General features: G+C 32.9%; 2 protein-coding genes across 3 annotated transcripts in view; one reads left to right on the top strand and one right to left on the bottom strand.

The window, feature by feature from the left end:
• The first annotated feature begins 559 nt into the window (after positions 1-559).
• On the top strand, positions 560-12,299 carry Orc2 (origin recognition complex subunit 2). The gene is made up of 4 exons (XM_067759033.1): positions 560-1,549; positions 1,621-2,475; positions 4,438-4,671; positions 4,733-12,299. Exons 1-4 carry the CDS (start codon positions 964-966, stop codon positions 4,936-4,938), a joined length of 1,881 nt encoding a protein of 626 aa, XP_067615134.1. The 5' UTR covers positions 560-963; the 3' UTR covers positions 4,939-12,299.
• Positions 9,813-20,463, bottom strand: part of rdx (BTB/POZ and MATH domain-containing protein rdx) — a 559,722-nt gene continuing 549,071 nt past the window's right edge. For both annotated transcript variants that reach the window (XM_067759030.1, XM_067759029.1), the window contains one exon: positions 9,813-18,984. In XM_067759030.1, coding sequence (XP_067615131.1) covers positions 18,840-18,984 — 145 coding nt within the window. In that variant the 3' untranslated portion in view covers positions 9,813-18,839. The remainder of the gene's footprint in view (positions 18,985-20,463) is intronic.

The raw sequence follows: 20,463 nt of genomic DNA on the forward strand, positions 1-20,463 counted from the left end.
TAATGGTCCTTTGTCGGATACAGATCCGGTACGCTCCGGTACCACAGCACCATTAAGGTGCTAGCCCGACCATCTCGGGAACGATTTATGTGGCCACATTAAACCTTCAGGCCATACCCTCCCCCCTCCCCCACCCCCAAGTTCCATGAGGAGCTTGGGGTCGCCAGAGCCTCGTCTGTTAGTTAAACAGGATTCGCCGCGGATAGGTGAGGTTGACAATTGGGTTTGGAGAAGCTATATATTGCGCTGGCAACCTGAAGGATTGCGCTACACAGTCCCTTGAATCTGGTATTTTAGTCGCCTCTTACGACAGGCATACCTACCGCGAGAATATTGTGACCCCCTAACCCGCTGGGGTCAAAAAAACCACCCTAACTCCAGGTCATGGAAGCACTGCATCTCCCAACTCCCCCAACACGTCAGAAGGGAGCACAGAAGCCAACCTTGATGCCTATTTTAATTTTCAGCTCAACCAAAAAAGGATGAAAAATTGCAGTTGAGCCGAGGGTGACAGTGCACGACCACTCCGATGAACATACGAAGCCAAAATTTTAAATATGTAAATAATTCAATGTACCAGTCGTCTACAAAACGGTTTGAAAAACGCTATTGAGCAAATGATTTAAGGAATCGAACAGAGATTTCACAGGTGATTCAGGCTGTTTACTATTGTGAACGTTTTTTCAAACATTTGCCACTTGTATGAATTCACAATATTTTCAACAAAAAGTACGGGAAAAGAACTAATGATGACACTACCAATGTGAATCGCGGAAGAAGAAGAGCGTAAACATGCCATCTGTGAGCTGTCAAATTAATAAACAACAATTTAGTTTGCCCGCGAAAATAGAGACTCAGCAAAATAACTTTTGAACAGATGTTAGCCGATCCAATTGTTTAAGTTTTTTGTAATTACAAAGGAAAGGCCAGGTGAATTATCAAAAAAAGGAAGAGAAACTTAAAATGAGTGTGACACCGGCCAAACGTAGTGCCAAGAAAACAACACGAACACGCACTACATCCAGATCGAGTAACTCCGAAGAGGTTGCATTGGTAGCAGTCGAAGATTCGGATGACGAAAATGAGGCTGCCAAAATAAGGCAAAGACGCAGATCCATACGCAAACGTACGTCTCCCAAAAAATATAATGAGGATTATGTACTGATTGATGATAAGCGACGCAAAAGAAGCACGCGTATGCTGGAAGAGACGGACGAAGAGCAGGAGGAGGATGGTGAGAGTTATGCTCCACCATCGCCAACAATCCGACCAAATATAGCTGATATTCAGGTGCTGCAAGTGGATGAGGATATAGCCGGGAAAAATATGTATGGTTTTCATACGCCCAAAAAACGTAATGGAATGGCATTAGCTGCATGGAATACGCCAAAAACACCTAAAACACCGAAAACGACACATACACCAAAAACACCAAAATCATCACGTCCGTTGAAAACGCAGCTGCAAACAAAAACACCAGATACCAAGCATCGGCGAGCGACTGTTGATCCAAAGACACCATCACATGTGCGACATCGTGTTAAAAATCGTAAATATACTTAAACGTTCAGATTCAGGTATAAAATGTATATTTATTTTTTTATTTTAATAAAAATATAGAAATTGCCCAACTTATGGATTCTGATTCTGACTTTTCGGCAAGTGGTAGTGACTTTCAACCATCAGACAGCAGTAGTAGTGAAAGTTCGTCCAGTAGCGATGATGATGATGATACTGCTGGGGATGCCGGCGATGACGAACCAAAAACACCACATAAAGGACGTCGACCTATAGTTGTACCAGTGTTACCGAAAACTCCTTCCGCAGCGCGTGCACGTCAATCAGCACGCCACAAATCGAAATCCTCTGTAGATTATGTACCTGAAAGTGATGGATATTTTCAGGCGCATGCCAGTACTAAAATACTCACCTCTGATCATACGCTGGATCGTCTAAAAAATCCACGTTTGCCAGCGGATCGCTTATTCAGTTTGTTAAATGAAATGAAACCAACTGCCGAACATGAAGATGCAATTAGCGCTATGATGGAAGAATATCGGTCATATTTCGCTAAATGGCTATGCATATTGCATGAAGGTTTTAGTTTGCTGTTATATGGTTTAGGTTCAAAACGTCTGTTACTGCAATCCTTTCATCGTGAAGTACTGGCCGAACAAACAGTGCTTGTTGTCAATGGTTTCTTTCCCAGTTTAACATTGAAAGATATATTAGATAGTATTGTTGGTGAAATATTAGATGGTGGTGGTACAGTGAGTCCATCTAATCCACATGAGGCGGTTGATTTGATTGAAGAAGAGCTATCTTATACACCACAAACACATTTATATTTAATTGTACATAATTTGGATGGTGCTATGTTGCGGAATACAAAGGCGCAGGCGATTTTCGCGCGATTGGCGAATTTAAGCCAGGTCCATCTACTGGCGTCTATTGATTACATTAATACGCCGTTGTGTAAGTTATGCTAATATTCTTACGTTACCCGATGATGTCTTAAAATTGGCTTATAAGATTTTTATAGCAGAAATAAACTCGGAGAGCTTAGCAAACCATTGCTGACGGACAGTCCCTACTTCCGTCAATTGTACGGGAGCCATGTTGTGGTATTAACGATAAATACACTGTTGTTGTTGTTGTTGGTGTGGGGGAGTGTTATCGATGTTGATTTTCCTTTGCCGGATGCAGATCCGGTACGTTCCGGTACCAAGCCCGACCATCTCGGCTCAACTTCGTTCTGGATACTGTAACAGGTTAAACTCTTACCTATCCAGAATCAACCCCGACATACAAAATGTATGCCCCGCTTGCAATGTGTCCCCACATGACACCAACCATCTCTTTAATTGTAATGTGGAACCAACCTCTAACACCCCTTTCCCTATGGTCCACCCCTGTTGAAACAGCAAGTTTCCTTGGACTCCCGTTAGAGGATATTGATGACAGTTTGTGATCGGTCGCGTCTGTTAGGTGGGGCGAAGCACTGCTACAACAACAACAACATCTCGGGAACGATTTGGTATGACCACATGCGGCCTTCTAGACCATCCCGCTTTCCCACCACCTAGACCCATGAGAAGTTCGGTGTCGCCAGAGCCTCGGCTGTTAATAAAACAGGATTCGCACGAATAGATGAGGTTGACAATTGGGTTGGAGAAGCTATATATTGCCCTGGCAACCTGAATGGTTGCGATACACAGCCCCTTGAATCTGGTATTTTAGTCGCCTCTTACGACAGGCATACCTACCGCGGGTATATACTGACTCCCTAACCCGCTGGGGTTATTGGGATGTCTAGGTTTCTCGCCTGTTGTTGTAATAACAGTGCTTCGCGCTATTCAATGGGCATGACCCACTCACAAATTTTCATCAAAGTCCTCTGACGGGAGTCCAAGGAAACTGGCTGTTTCAACAGGCGCGGACCGTAGTGAGATAGGTGATAGGTGTAGGAGGCGTAAGTTCCACATTACAATTGAAAAGATGGTTGGTGTCAATGGCAGGACCAATAACTGTAGCTATTTACGTGCAGTCATCGGCACAGGACACAATGGTAACTCCTTCTGGTGGGGAAAAACCACCAACCTACGCGCACCTCGTATTCAAGGGGTTGTGTAGCGCAATATATAGCTTCTCCAACCCAATTGTCAACCTCACATTCGAGCGGCGAATCCCGTTTCACTAACAGACGAGGCTCTGGTGACCCCAAGCTCCTCATGGAACTGGGGGGTGGGGAGGGAGGGATGGCCTGAAGGTTTAATGTGGCCATATAAATCGCTCCCGAGATGGTCGGGCCAGCACCTTAATGGTGCTGTGTTACCGGAGCGTATCGGATCTGTATCCGACAAAGGACCATCACATCGATAACACTCCCCAAAGCCTTCGGGGAGTAACTAATCGCTACAACAAGAACAACAACAACAGCGCACCTCGTTTAATTATGCACAGTTTTGGTGTTACTTTCCTGAACTAGACGGATACCTTTCGACTACACAGATAATTTGGGGTCCACCTTTTGAAACTAGAAGGAGAGGTAGGCCCTTTCAAGTGATTCACTGCTTCAAAGGCTTTTTAAAAAAGTAGCGCTATGAGTACTGTGCTTTGGTGGGGTTCTTGGTTCAGTCTGCAATTTATTTGTATGTTGATGGCGTTTAGCACGGTAGCAGTGCTGTGCACATTTGCGGTGCAATGAGGGAGCAGGGCGGCTTCAAGTTTCTTGGCTACTGGCGATAGGATAAGTATCGGATGATATGAGTCTTCTACGTTGCCTTGTGTCCCAGGCGTTACCACCCTCGCCATTTTCCATTTTTCAGCGATGGCGAAAGTGAATAAAGACAGGTTTCGTTGCTTTACAAATTTCTTAGTTTTTTCTTTTATGTTTTTTACCAATTTTTTATTTTTACTTTAATTTATTTTCAACAGTATGGGATCGCACTAGATTAAGTAATTTCAATTTTTCTTGGTGGGACTGCACTACAATGTTGCCGTATAGTGATGAGACTGCATTTGAAAATTCACTGCTAGTACAAAATTCTGGCGAACTTGCGCTCTCATCAATGCGTAGCGTTTTCTCATCCTTAACAACAAATACGCGTGGTATTTACATGATCATTGTTAAGAATCAATTGAAGAATAAGGGAAATCCCAATTTTCAGGGTAAGGAATTTAATTTTATTTTTCTACACCTCAATGTTTATATATTTATCTCCTCTATCAGGTATGTCTTTCAAGGATTTATATTGGAGTTGTCGCGAAGCTTTTTTGGTCAGTTCGGATTTGGCCTTGCGCGCACAACTTACAGAATTTTTGGATCATAAGTTGGTTAAGTCGAAGCGTAATATTGATGGCTCTGAACTGCTAAGCATACCAATTGATGCAGTGTTACTGCAACAGTTTTTGGAGGAGCAGGAGAAGAAAACATAATTAGTTTAGTTAAAGAGAAATATTGAATTCACTTGCAATCAAGGCTGTTTTGTAGATATTTCGATTCAAATAACTAAAATTTTTAATACTAAAAAATCTGTGGTTGATACCGATATCAATACAGGTCAGTCCATCATTTCGACCACTATCATATTATCTCGGCTGCCAGATCCCTATGTCATAATGCGGTTGAAGAAAGCTCTATCTCAGAATTTTTCCAACGCCATCCGACAAAATGTATTGAATTTATGCTCTGATACAGCATTCTTGAAACAAATTCTGCAATAGGGCTTTTTTGAAACGGCTGCCGAAAAAGGGTGTATTCCACTCAACAGTCGGTATGCTCATCAACCAACTTAAAAAGTGGATAAACTGGAAATACAGAACAGGCCAGATTCATATCTAAAAAGTACAAAAAATCAGTTTTAGTATGAAATTAACATAAACACTCGTTTTTGCAGCTGCTATAATGTACTACAATACTTTATTATATCCCAACTTAAAGTGGTTGCAATTTGCGCCAATTTGTTTACTTTAAATTTGCAAATATTGTTGTTTTCGTCATTGCTTATTTATTTATTTAAAAAGATATATTAGTTTTCAAAATTTGCGCTGTTTTGAAAATCATTCCAAAGTAATAAATTTTGTTTTATTTTAGTTAGAGTAAGCCGTTCGTAATAATGTACAATTAAATGTCCTTTCTTAAAATTATGGTGTTGTATTAGTTATATGTATATTTCAGAAGTCAATTCGACATTTATTTAATTTGTAGGATGACTCACTCAGTACCAAGTTCTTGGCGCAATTTTCTTAGTCAAGAGGATGCTCCAGATAAAGATAGAGATTTTTAGGGAAACTCGCGTCACTCTAGCTCAACTTCGATCTGGGTACTGTAACAGGTTAAACTCTTACCTATGCAGAATCAACCCCGACATACAAAATGCTGCTTGCAATGTGTCCCCACATAACACCAACCATTTCTTCCATTGTAATGTGGAACCAACGCCTCTAACACCCATCTCACTATGGTCCACCCCTGTTGAAACTGCAAGTTTCCTTGGACTCCCGTTAGAGTACATTGAAGACAATTTGCGATCGGTCGCACCTATTGGAGGAGGGGAAATATTGCTAGCATCAGTTGTCTGTTGGGATGCCCAGTTTTCTGGGTATTCAACAGAAACTGTTTGTTCAGCATATGATTTCTCTCCTTAATGATAAGTGCTCTCGCCTCATTGTGAAAGTGGTGTTCTGGTGACGTAAGAAGACAGGCCATTGTGGCTCTGAGAGCATTGTTTTGGCAGGCCTATATTTTCTTCCAGTGAGTAACCTTTAGGCTTGGCAATCAAATGCATTGTTAAACATGGATTTCTGTATCTCTGCAATCAAGGATGGATCTCAAGTTGATGGTTTATACACGGACTTCTCGAAGGCTTTCGAGGTCTCTCATCAGATCGTCTTTATATATATACTTGAGTGTCTTGGATTCCACTATGAAAGAAGTTTATGTGAAATTGTGGGTTAATCTACGGGTGAGTACCTATATATTGCAAAAACAAAAACTTTGCCATTTGCTTTGGTTCCAGAGATATACACAAATCGACAGTAGTTATCGATAAACCGATTAACCGACTTAGCGCCTTAATCGTCAACGATAAACCTGTAGTCAAATTGTGGCAGTTAGCTATATAATGCAACAAAAACATTTTGAAATTTTGCTTGGTTCGAGAGATAGACACATTAATCGGTTTAGTCGTCAGTAGTTGTTGATAAATCGGATATCTCACGTAGCGCCAGAACCGTTATTGATAGAACCTTGAAACCAATTGTTGATCAATCTATATGAATGAAAAACAAGAGTTTAGAAAATCTTGCTTGGTTCAAGAGATATAAGGCAATTTAAGTGCTGGGAAGTGCTGGGTTAATTGTGTACCAATAAATTCCGGTTTTTGCATTGAAGCGTTAATGATGGAACTTTACACCAAATATTAATCCAACAATCCCTTTATATTGCAAAAACAACAACTTCGTCGTTTGCCCTGGCTCAAGAGATATACACAAAATTAACAGTAGTTATCCATAAACCCATAAACTCACATAGCGCCTTAAGCGTTACGGCTCTTAAATTGCGAGCCTCAACAAGTGTGATCCAGAATACTAGGTGCTTCAAAGACTTCAGGCACTTTTTCATAAACTTCCCTTACGCAAACTCTATTCGACAGAAATCATTCCATGATCTGTCAGATATAATGTCAACTGACAACTCGACCGGTCTTTCATCAATTAAATATGTTCAACCTTCAGTCAATTTAGGATTCTTGGTCTGGGTATAACATACATATGTATACTTCGGTGCTTTGCTTATGAATAGGACTGATATACATATGTGGAGTACGTACGAGCAAGATACATATTTTCCGGCAGATGCAGGTCTTCTAAGAGACCGAAAGTTTATTGTCTAAAGATATGGTAGTGCTGTTTGAAAAGGGAATACAGTTTATGTCAAATGGCGAAGAAGAAGTGGAACCACCTCTCTATATTTACATATATCATGCGTATACCTAGAATAGTATAAACCAAACTACTTGGTGTAAAATAAACATAAATTTTTATATGAAAACATTCCATGTATTATTTTCAGCGATTCCTTTACCCCCTCAATCCTTTGAGCCTGTTGAATGTGGACGCCTCTTTTCTCATTTTTAGTCTTTTATCGGTACCTCAGCGCAATGGATTTATGTCCGTAAAAAGATTGCCCCTCCGGCAGTATTATTTATAACCTTAGAGGAGTGTAGCGTCCCAAAATAACGAAACATAAGCATGGTCAGTCAGTTGGATGGCACCTATCTACCCTACCTGCTTGAAGTAAGACATTGCTATAAAGGTTTGCAATATGGTCAAAGTTCCCTTGCTTTTAATATATGAAAAATCGCACTTCTCTCCAAAAAACTTTAGATAAATCTGCAGTCCATATTTGTTTCTTTTGATAAAGTAAAAGCGCCTGATTGATCTTCACATACCAGGTGCGACTACTCTATTTGACATGGAAATAGCTAGAGCTTTTAGCAATGACCTGTCAGCGGTTATCGATAAAACCCCAAGAGTTGCATCATAGCAATTCTGGGTTTAGTGGTTTGCCGGAGCTGCACCATCGACTTCTACGTTTTTGTACACGATACAACGACGTCGGATTGTCTTCGCTCCTGAGGAAAGGAAAATCCAAGTTTTTTGTTCTCACTGGACAATGTTGTCTTTGCTTTCGTTGTGGGTAAAACTCCCACAAATGTCGATACAAATGGTTAACTTAGGTTTCAACGCTACACTGCTTTCAGTAGGCGAGTCATTTTATCTTGTAGCGATAAGAAGACTTCTCGAAGGTTTCCGCGGTTTTATCAATGTTGATGGTCATTTGCCGGATATTAATCCTCTTCGTTACGGAATATATCATCATTAAGGTACTAGTCTTCTATGTCATTAAAACCCCTCTTTCCGTGAGGGATTTCCGGTCGCCATAGCCTCGCCTACAAAATAAATAGGATTAACTTGAAAGGGTTGCGCACATCCCCTTGATTTCCTAAGCGAGTCGCTCTTCGTTGTTGCTATACTTCATTCGTACTGAGATAATATTATCTCTGTTGTTCTTGTTGTTGTTGTAGCGATAAGGACACTCCCCAAAGGTTTTGAGGAGTGTTAACCATGTTGAGGATCCTTTACGTTCCGGTAACAAGCACCATTAATGTACTAGCCCCACCATCTCGCGAACGATTTAGTATGACCACATGAAACCTTCTAGACCATAACGCCCTCCCGCCCCCTAGATCCATGAAGAAATTGGGGTTGCCAGAGTCTCAGCTGCTAAAGAAACAGTTCATCGCGTTTTGAGCGAACTGATCACATTTAATAGTGTGGCCTGCAGTATAGGCAGTGCGGGTATTTCCTAGTGTCCAGTTAAAAGTTTGGTTACGAAGAATTCAAAATGGGAATCAATTTCCTTGCCAAACGAATTATAAAGTCTTGTCTTTTGCTTAGCGAGGAGATGTATGACTACGGTCCCGCCAACAAGCAAGAAAGCGTCGCACCGATTCCCACGACAGCCGGTTCCATGCAAAGAAGTAACTGGGGTTTTCTTGCAAGTTTCATTCTCGAAAGAGATATTTGGAGCTCTTTTTAGTCGTTCGGCGGTAGGACGAGGTTGGATATCTTGTGGGTTATCCGACAGTATGGAAAATTTAAGTATATTAAAACGACTTTCGTGAATAGCTTATTTAATTTGGTTTGGAAACAAGCCGGTTGCGACATTGTGCCATCTTCATTGCAGAGTATTCTTTTCCAACGAATTGCCTTTTTGTATTGAAAACAAACAATTTTTATAAGATTTTCTTGTTGTGTCTATATTCAGTTTACTTTATATTTTATGTATTTAATATTATATTATAATTGTATTGTTGTTGTAGTAATAGTACGTTAATTAATTGCTTAACTATTTATAAGTATGTATGTATATGTATAATTAAATTTAAATTTAGGCTTACTTTAAAGTTTGTAATTTGTTGTAATGTATGTAATTATTTATATTTTTGTTTTTCTACGTTTTTTGTTTTGTTGTTGTAGCGGCATGAGCGCTAAATTACATACACAAGACGTTCATCACTAATTTAAAGATAACGCATGCATTTTTTTTTTTTTGTTTTATACGCCAACTTTGCTTGCCTGTTTTTGTTTTTCTTCATTTGAAAAATATTTTACGATGCTGCACATTTGAGTTGCTTTTTTGTAAAATTTTTGTATAGCTTTTGAATAACTAATTTAAAATTTGAATTTTTCATTTCTAAATTAGTTTGCTTGTTTTTTTCATTTTTAATTATTTTTTGTTTAAATTGTTTTTTTTTTCTAAATTAAGATTACTATTATTTTTTGTTATTTAAAATTAAAAATTGTGGCAAATTAAAATAATTTGTTTTATTTTTTCTTCATTCTTATTTATGTCCAAAATTTAAAGTGAAAATATTAAAAAAATGTAAATATTTAATTTTACAAATCTTAAAATACTAGGCAAAATACTAAGTGTTAAATAACAAACGAAAACCTAGCAATATTGAGGAGAACATACGTTATACAAATACACAAAAACTACATTTAAATAAATTTAAAATTAGTTATTTTCTAATTTATTTTATGTTGTATTTAATTTCTATATTTTTACTTGTTTCTTTTTTTTAATAATTTGTATTTATGAACTGTTGCATTAAAATTTAAATGGTGGTCTCTTTTTCACTTAATTGTAACTTTGACATTTTTTTAATATACTTTTTAACACTAAAGAAGAAATAAGAGAAAAGAGAAAAATTACATATATTATAATTAAAAAAAAAAAATAAAGTTATATATATAATATATTTTTAAGTAGACAAACAAGTAATAAAAAACAAATTGAAAAAGATTTAGCAAAAAAAATATATTTAGCGCGAAGTACAATTTTTTTTTAATTAAAACAATTTTTTCTCTTTTTTATAATTTGGGAAAAACTGAAACAACGTGACATCAGGACAAGCCGACAGTTTTTTTCGATTAAAGCTTGCAAATCTCTGCAAGGCCTTTTCTGGAGGGAATGGTACTCGCACTCCTGTGATGGTTGAACTATTACAAACACAGTCAACCAAAGCCATGCCTTTGTTGTTGTGCACCCTTTCCCAACGCCTTCTTTATTTCATAGATTTATTCTTTCTACATCATTGGTTTATTCTTTGTGTTTGTACAAATAGAACTAAGCAAACCAGTTCTTAAAATGAACCGTCAAATCGAATCAGTAATCGAAACAGCTGTCGTCTTGTCAGTACTGATGTCACATTGTTTAAATTTTTTCCAAGTTATTAAATAAATAAAAAATTAAAAATTGCTTTACAAATATGTTCATACAACCAAGGCATTAAAAGGTCACTGCCCGCTAAGTAATACAAACTTTTTTTTTTTATTTAAAAAATATTCTTTCGAAATATGTTACACTTTTGAAAATATTTGTAAAAAATTTGTAAACTTTAATTAAAAATTTTTTTTCAGTTATCAGCATAAATTAATCTTCATTAAAAAACAAAAAAGAAAAATATATGTATATACTACAATTAAATGTAACTGTATTGGATTGAACACCACTGATTTATCACTTACGTCAGTTTGCTTTAGCTTTCGTACAATTCCAACTGCGCTGTACGTACTGGCACGTACTGTGAATGATTTACAACATTTTTAAAAAAGTAATAATTATATAAAGAAAATAGCTGTTTGAAAAATTAATAAAAATAAAATAGCAATAGTAAGAGTAATTAAAAGATGAACAGTAATAAAAATATAGAAATTAATTATAATTATAATCAATAATTAATTATACAAATAGTTCTCATATTAAAAATTAGTAACAATTTTTTAAATAGCAAAATTACTTAAAATTAAAAACAAACAAAAAATTAACTGCCATAGTAACTGCAATAGTGTTGCTTAAATAATTTGTTAATTTGCAATTAATTTTGAACTCTTTCTTATTTCAACCTATACATTTTCTTTTTTGTTTAACTCGCAAAACAAAAATATTTAGTTTTGACTGCACGCAATTTTAGCTTTTCCAATTTAAATTTTTTTAAGTGTTGTTTTCGCTTTTTTCTTTAAATCTTCTTTTTAAATTTCTTTTTCACGTTTAAAGTAACTATTTTAGTTAAAGAGATTTTATAAATATTCTTTTTTTGTATAACAACAATTTGTTTGTATTTGTTGTTTTTTTATTCTTCTTGCAACTTCTATTATTTTTCACAATTGTTTCACCCTTCTTTTTTCGATGCAATTTTATGCTGTTTTGAAGCTTGCAACACATTTATAACTTTTTACTAATTTCTGTTTCAACCTTTTTCTGTTTACCATTTTTTGTTTTATTTTTTTTAATATTTCTTGGGAATATTTTGTTTACCAATACCATGCGATATTTATTGTTTGTTACATGCTTTATGTAAAAAAGTAGCTCAACAAGTTCAAAAAATTAAATTCACGCAAAAGCAAAAAAATCCGTTGTACTCTACTACATATTTTATTATTTAGTTTTGTTTAAAATTTGCGAGCATTGAGAAATTAAGAAATTTCAGTGTTAAGTAGACTATGTCTGGTGATAGGGTGATGTAAACACAGATTAATATAGTTTTTGGTTGCAATAAACAGTTCAATAGTTTTTTATTTAAATTGAACGTATTTAATTTAAATTAAAAAAATATTTGGGGATATGTAGGCATATATGGAAAATGAAAAACTTTTTATAAAGAAACTTAATACAAAAAAAAATTTAAAAACCATTTGAAATAAAAAACAAACAAAATTAAAAAAAATTTAATTCAAAGTTTAAAACAAAAAAAGGATAAAATCAAATTTTTGTTATTAAAAAAGTATAGTAATAGAAATAAAAAAAAAAATTACGAAAAATCAACAAAAAACTATTTTTTATTAAAAAAATATAGTTTAAAACACCAAAATAACGTAAAAGAAATCAGTTGTATTTCTTCGCATATTTTTTTTTGTTTTGTTTAAAATCTTGCGAACATTTTCGAAAATATAGGAATTTTATTGTTGCTTTTTGCTTTTCTTCGTGATGTTGTAAAAATCAGATTAACATACTTTTTGGTTCCGAAAAAATGTTCGATACTTCCTTTTTTTAATTAAAAAAAATGTTTTATGGAAATGGAAACTTTTAGACCAAAAACTACAAGTTTTGAAAAAAAAAACATTTTAAATTGAAAAAATTAAATTTTTTAGTTTGAGAAAGGACTGTGAAAAAAATTTAAGTAAACTTTTTTGTTTTAATTTTGGAATAAAAAATTAGTACGATTCCACAAAACTTGTGATTAAACTTTTGCTACTTTAAATTAAAAAAAAAACTTTAAAATCAAAAAACTTATAACATTACTCAAAAAAAAGGTTTAATTTCCAAACAAAAAAAAATATTAAATTTTCGCTGCAGTAAAAGCAAAAAAAACTTTCAAACAAAAACTGAGTTTTTTAGTTTTGAGAAACGATTTTGAAAAAAAAAAACAAAATTTAGTAGCATAAATTTTTGTTTTAATTTTGAAACATAAAAATTAGTAACTAACTGTGTGCTACTTTAAAACCAATAAAACAAGTTCATTAAAAAGAAAAACAAAAAAATTAAAACAAAACAAATATTTTTAATTTCGATAAAAAAAAAAAGGATATGTAAATTTCGCTACGGCGAAAGCATAAAAACGCATTCAAACAAAATTTAACGAAACTAAATTAGATAAAAATTAATTGAAAATAAAAATATTTTTAAAATTTCAAAAATTGAACTGTATTTTTTGAAATAGAACACAATTGAAGTGAAAATACATACTTGAAAAGCTTCCAGCAGCGAAAAAACAAGTTTTAAACGTAAAAGTTGTCAAAAATGTATTTATTTAAACTTAATTTTTTTAAAATACAAAAAAAAAATTTAAAAAAATTGAACAATAATTAGAGATAAAAAAAAAAAATTATTTGTAACAAAAAATTAATAAACTTCATACAAAAATAACAACTAAGCTATTCACGTATGCGTATATCTCAGTTTAACTGCTAATGTGCTATTTTTTATTCTATTACACCGAACAGAAATAACTTCTAAAGAGATGAATTAATATTCATGGTGACGTAAATAGACCAAATATATAATGAAACCAGCGCTGTATTTTCGAAAATTTCAGTTAACAGTTTTTATACTCGACTTTCTTTGCAAGATTCACCAAAATTTTGAAATAATTTTTTTAAGCACAAATTATTGTTGCTTGTGTAATTTTTTGCACGAAGATTTTCAATTCAAAACTGAAAGTATTATTTAAGAGAAGTTTTAAGCACATGCAATATTATTATACATTTTTTCAAAAGTTTCACGCTACATATAAATCTTGTTCTTTTTCGAATTTGCTTTCTTTTTTTTTTATTTTTTATTTTTTTCTTTTTGTCGCTAATCAGCGGCTTGGAAACGCATAGAAATATTATCCGAAATGTATCTTTCTTAGAACTCGATCAAATCAGCTCTAATTTAGCTAAAATGAATTGATTCTTGATCGAATATTGCGTTTTTCAATGATGCCACATAATGCAAAGTTCTCTGAGATATAAAGTTTTCGCACTGCCGACCAAAATAACGTCATCTGCCGCTATGACAACGAATTGTCCTTGTATTCTTCTTTTTCTAAACAAACGCTATATCCTTTATTAAATAAAAAATAAATGTAAGGCGCGATAACCTCCGAAGAGATTTTAGGCCGAACTTCTCTTCCAATTTGCTTCGTGCTCCTCTTGATTTTCCCTACAAATTGGCCGGACGGGACCTACTCGTTTTATGCCGACTCCGAACGGCATCTACAAGGCAGATGAGTTTTCACTGAGAGCTTTTCATGGCAGAAATACACTCGGAGCGCTTGCCAAACACTGCCGAGGGGCGACACCGCTTAGAAAAATTGTCTTCTATTTGAAAAACCTTATTTCTAAAATTTTGATGTTGCTTTGCCCGGGATGCGGACCCAGGGCATACGGTGTGGCAGGCGGAGCACGCTACCATCACACCACGGCGGCCGCCAATTATTAGATTTATAAATATTTTTGGGCATGGTATTGTATTATTATCTATTGAAAAAACAAAATTTCTTCTACACATTTATATCACTTTGTTTTTTTTTTTTTTTGTTACAGCTTAACTCACTTGTTTTTCTTGTAAGTCACTGGAAAAAATATACGAAGTTCTCGTTGCTTTAAATTGCTTTGTATTCTCATTTAATTTCCTATTTTGGGGTGTGTGTGTGGTAAGTTAAAAATGCTACGCTACCTATTTCTGGCTTGGTTACATAAAGAGCACGGTAAGATGTTAACATAAACGTTGAGCGGTGATTTTTTGGCAAAATCGAGGAAATAGTTTTTTCTACCAACTTCGATTTACTACACTCAGAAAAACAGTTTTAGTTACGCTTCCCTACAATCTTATGCCACCTGAAAAATAAACGCAAACACGAAAAAACTAACATTCAACACACAATTTGAATAACAAATTTTTAGTTTTTTTGTTTTCGCTGTTATAAAGAGTTTAAGAAATAAGTCAATTCGTTTTGTTTACGCATTACATTTTTGTGTCGTGCGTGATACATTATTTTTTTTATTTTGCATTAAGTGTTTAATATAATATAAATAATTGGTTTTTTGTTGCTGCACATTAAAAGCATTCATATTTCTTAGTTCTTATTTTATAATTTTTGTTGTTGTTGCAAACATTACCAGTTACCTCCGAAGGCATAATTAAAAAGATCTCTTAAATTGTTGTATCAATTATACATAATTTATGCTTCACACATAAACATACATATTCGCGCACCAAATCGCTCGTTTGTTTACATTTTTTTAAATAAATATTTTTCATTTATTTGTTTTTTTTTTAATGTTTAAGGTTTTTTTTAAAAAGTAAAGTCAAGACTAACAAAGTGCTAATAAGTTATCTTAAAAAAATAATAACAAACATACATATTTCTTGATATTTTTTCACAGTTTTAGAATCGCATGCTTGTTAGTGTTGTTCCTTTGCTTGTTTTAAATCGCCTGTTGCAAAAATCTGCGCACCAATTATTTTTCTGAAATTTTTAAGTATTGATTGAAATTTTGTTGTTGCTGCCTTACAAATTTCTTTGACTTACTTGACTTTTCAAAATCATTTTCAATTATTTGGAATAGAGCAACTGCAAAAAACTGAGTACCGAAAGACTATTCTCTCAAAATCCGAAAAAAATACGTTTGCGCTCCTAGCGGACACAACTTTTAAAGTTCTTCGCACAATACACCAATGGTTGCAGTGCAGTCCTCAGCAATTGTCTACACACGTCACATTATCAACTTCGCTTGTGAGGTACATACTCAAAAAGTTTCTGAGGTTCTTAATGAAGATTTTTAAAACTTTTTCGAGTTTGCGAAATTTTTGGAAAAGTTTTTGAAATTCTTTATCATAGCAAGAAACTAAATCCTACAAATATTCAAATTACATACTTAAAAATTTCTGAGAAAACTAAGTAAAAATTTGAATTTTCATTTTAATTTTCAAAAACTTCAAATTTTTTAAATTTTCCACACTCAAAAAGTTTCTGAAAATGTTAAGCATACATTTTGAATTTCTTACGAAGATTTTCGACAACCTCGAAATTTTTCGAAAACGTTTTTGAAATTTTTAAACATTAAGCGAAGCTAAATAAGACCAATATTTCTATACATAAAAAGTTTCTAAGCATTCAAAATAAAAATTTATAAATTTTCATGATGAGTTAAAAAATTTTGAATTTTTAAAAACGGATTTGAAATTATTTTTCAAGTTACTTTGCGTAGCGCAAAGCTATATTCAATTCAAATTGTTTAATTAAAGATTTCTTACAACTCCCAGCATAAACTTTGAAGTTTTCTTTAGCATTTTCAAAAAAATTATCAAATTTTTAAAACGTTTTTAAAATTTATCACACTCAAAAAGTGTCTGAGAAGTTTAAGCATACATTTTTAAGTTCCCATGAAAATTTTCAAAAACTCCGAAATTTTTCGAAAACATTTTTGACAGCGAAACAAAATCTAACGAAAATGCAAATATCATACTAAAAAAGTTTTTGAAAACTCTTAAGTATAAATTTCGAACTTTTCATGAAGATCTTCAAAAAATTTTCGAAGTTTCGGCTATTCTAAGTTGCAATGCATCAGTTTCTCAGAAGTTTTCATGAAGATTTTTAAAAACTACGAAATTTTTCGAAAAGGTTTTTGAGTGCAAAATAAAAAAGAAATATTCAAATTAGATACTCAAAAAGTTTCTGAGCATTTTGAGTATATATTTTTAAATTTGAATGAAGATTTTCAAGAACTACGAAATTTTTCGAAAAAGTTTTTGAACTTGTTTTACATAGCGCGTAGGTGAATGAATTTTGAATTAATAATAAGAACATAAAGAACTTCCAGATTTACATTTTCTTATTTTTTTTTTATTTCTAGTTTTGCGTTTTTACTGCGCTACTTTTCATTCCAGACGAATAGTTACTTCAAAAAAACGCTTCAACAATTAGCTCCCGAGAAGCAAGAGAACCAGTTTTGCTAACAACAGTGATTAGAACAATAACATTTAAATTAAAAGATATTGAAAAACACACCATGCAACTTTTTCGAAATACAGTGGTATGCGAAATAGAGTTTATTTATTAAAGCGAAGAAAGATTTTAGAACAGTTTGTTACTCAGTATCAATAATTAATACACTGACATTAGAAATAAATCATAAGCGAATATTTTTAGTTACAAAGGCAAGAAAATATTTTTGGTTTTTGGAATACTTTTATTTTTAAAATTTGATTATTTGATCCCACCTCCAGGTAATGCTTCCAAACTTGGTAAAAATTCAAACTCAATGAGTTGCAGTACTTAAAAGGCTTATTTATTAACATATCTGCTATTTCTTAATGACCACGCAAACAACGAAGCAAGTGAATTTTGTGAGATTTTCGATTTTCAACTCATGCAGTTCAATAAGAAAAGGCCTACTTTGAAGGACTGTAACAGTAAATCGGAATATCAACGCTGTCAACTAAAATTTTAATATACTTATTTTTCTTTTATTTTAATAAAGCTTATATTTTTTATGATTCTTTTATAAGTCAGTGCTTCAACTCAAAATGTTGATTACAATTTTAATTATCGAAAAAATTCAATTTTTTTCGCGCCCTTCTGATGCTCAACAACATTAATTATTTGCGACTAAGTGTAATATGCCTTTTGCTGTGCCTCTGTGTTTTAAACTTCCATTTTTAATAATTAAACAAACAAAATTTAAAATATTTATAATATTGTTATAATAAATCTTATTCTTGCTACATACATAGTTTAGAAAGAAATGAGCGGCTTTGTGCCTAACCTCTGTAACATGTTTATGGCTGTATTTGAGGTTTTTTGTATGGATATTTGTTTGTCTGCTGCATATATAAATGTTTGCATAATGAAAATTGCATATAAGTTGATTTTTAAAAAAATAATCAAAACTAACAAAATTTGCTCGTAGTACCAGCTTGATTTTAAAAACATTGCATTAGCGTAAGAACCTGCCTGATTACTTGGTAAATGAAAATCTTTAGCGTCTAAGAAATGATTGGCATGGGTTTTACTGATATTGTTGTTGTTTATGCTGTTGTTTATGCTATTGTTGTAGTTGCCGTTGATGTAGATCTGCTTAAAGTTGTTGTTGCTGTTACGGTACGGCTTCTTGTTATCATTCTTCTGTATAAGAATCATCAAAATTGTTTTGTTTTCATTGACATTATGTTGCGTATCCTTCCTTCGCTTATTGACTGTATTAAAAGTTTTGTTGTTGTTGTTGCTGTCATAATAACTATGGTTGCACTGCTTGAATAACTGTTGTACAATATTGTTACTGTTGGAAAGCCATTTACTTGAAATAATTGGCATTCTATAATTTATGTTGCGTCTTATCATGGTTTTGTTATTGTTTTTATTAATGTAATTATTGTTGTTTTTGCTGCTGCTGCTGTTATGGCTTTTAAAAGCTATCACACTATGATTCCTCTTGCGAAATTTCTTTTGACCATTGGTTTTGTTTTTGTGATTGTTGCGCCGATTGCTGTTGTGTTTATCATCATTTATCATCTTGGAATTATCAATAATTTTACTGTTTATAAATTGTATGTTGTTGTTGTTGTGTTTCTTGTTTAATTTAAAATTATATTTCTTATTTTTATTATCATTAACATTATTTTTGTATTTATAAAATTTTTTGTAATTTTTGTTATTTGTGTTATATTTATCATTATTATTATTGTTGTTGCTGCGATAGCTATATGCACCACCATTACGGTTTCAGCTCATTTTTACTCGCTTCCTTGGTGGTCCAATTGGTGGGATTTGTTGTGTGGCAAGGGCGCGAAATGCCTCCGCAATTAAATGTGAATGTGTCGCGATCATACTCTGCCAGCCGGTAGTTTCCATCACATCTGTCGCATGACTAAAAAAAATGAAAAAGAGAATTGAAAACGGGAAGTGTGGGAATCAATAAACATGTTAGCCTTTTGTGTTCACTGTCAAAATGGAACATTTAATTTTTCTTTTCTTTTAAAACAAAATTAAGTTAACGGAAATTATATAATTTAAATTTTTGTACTTTGAAAATAAATTATATATTTTTTAAATCAAAAAAAATACTTTTTTCTTATTTTTAGTATGCAGTTTTTTGCAGGTAAAGCTGCAGACATTGGTGCGTTATCGGTAACCTTATAACAGCTGATTCGGCCAACCTTATGGGAATCAATGTAATCGAGTATTGGTGCCATATCGTAACGCTAAGGTCGTAACCGTATCGTAGCCAACCAATTGGTTTTTGGTTTTTCGCCATATCCATAACCTAAAAATATTTGAGTTGCTGAATTTAATAAAATAACTTTTTGTAGATTTTATTCATTGTTTTGGATACGTTGTGACTAGGAGACTTATTTTTTGTGGAATAAAAAATAAAAATAAATAAAATATGTGGAATATGTTTGTAATTTTTTCCGTTTTCTTTCATTTTTATGAAATTTTTACGATTTTTAGGTTAAGGCACCATTAATCGATAACAATGTATCGTATAGGGTTACGTTAGGGATACGACTACAGCGATACGACCAATGACTCCGCTTTAACGCCTGCCAACCAAGCTTCACGATTTCTGGTAACTTTTGGTTTGTTATCTTATTAACATATTTTCAAACTTCTTTTTTATAATAACGAACACTTCTTTTGAATTATTTTAATATACGATATTTTAGTTAAATATTTCGTGAAGAGCTCTAGATAAAAATACATGCTTAGAAATTTTTTTGCATAAAAACTTTCATATTTCGAAAATATTTTAATTTTTTATAAATTGTATACAAAATTCAAAAGCATAATCATCATAGTTCAAGTACAAACAAAATCTGTGATGCAGTACCCTCTCGCAAATTAAAAATGTTCGCAAAATTTTTGAAAAATGTATCTTCATTTTATTAGGGATAATACTTTTTTTCTTAAAAAAAAAGGGGCCAGCTTCTAAATTATTTATGAAGCCCTGATATTCTATAGCAACTTCGTATATTTTTTAAAAACAATTATTTTTTTATTAAAATTTTACGGAAGAGCTGCACACTTAAAAATGAAAATTGTGTGAAATTTGCCATAAATTTATTGAACCAAAATTTATTTTTTCAATACAGGCTTGATTAAAAAATTTAAAACAAAAAAATGTTTAATTATAATAACAAATTTGCCATAACATAATTTAAAAATAGTTTGATTATACAAAAATTTAGTTTACCTACATCTGTTGTGTTTTTTTTTTTAATAAAAGTTAATAATTTTGTTTAGTTTCTAAACTTAAAACAAATTTGAGATTTAAATTTTTGTTCATATTACGAGCTAGATTTATAAAAAAAATAACAAACGTAATTCAGCCATACAAAAATGTAAA

The sequence above is a fragment of the Eurosta solidaginis genome, chromosome 1 (genome assembly GCF_040869045.1).
Source record: "Eurosta solidaginis isolate ZX-2024a chromosome 1, ASM4086904v1, whole genome shotgun sequence".
NCBI lineage: Eukaryota > Metazoa > Arthropoda > Insecta > Diptera > Tephritidae > Eurosta > Eurosta solidaginis.

What these genes read in the sequence shown, in the direction of transcription:
- Orc2 (XM_067759033.1), top strand. Translation starts at nt 964, where the DNA reads ATGAGTGTGACACCGGCCAAACGTAGTGCCAAGAAAACAACACGAACA. An exon ending in TTACATTAATACGCCGTTGT is followed by an intron (nt 2,476 to 4,437) that starts GTAAGTTATGCT and finishes TATTTTCAACAG; the next exon opens with TATGGGATCGCACTAGATTA. An exon ending in GGGAAATCCCAATTTTCAGG is followed by an intron (nt 4,672 to 4,732) that starts GTAAGGAATTTA and finishes CTCCTCTATCAG; the next exon opens with GTATGTCTTTCAAGGATTTA.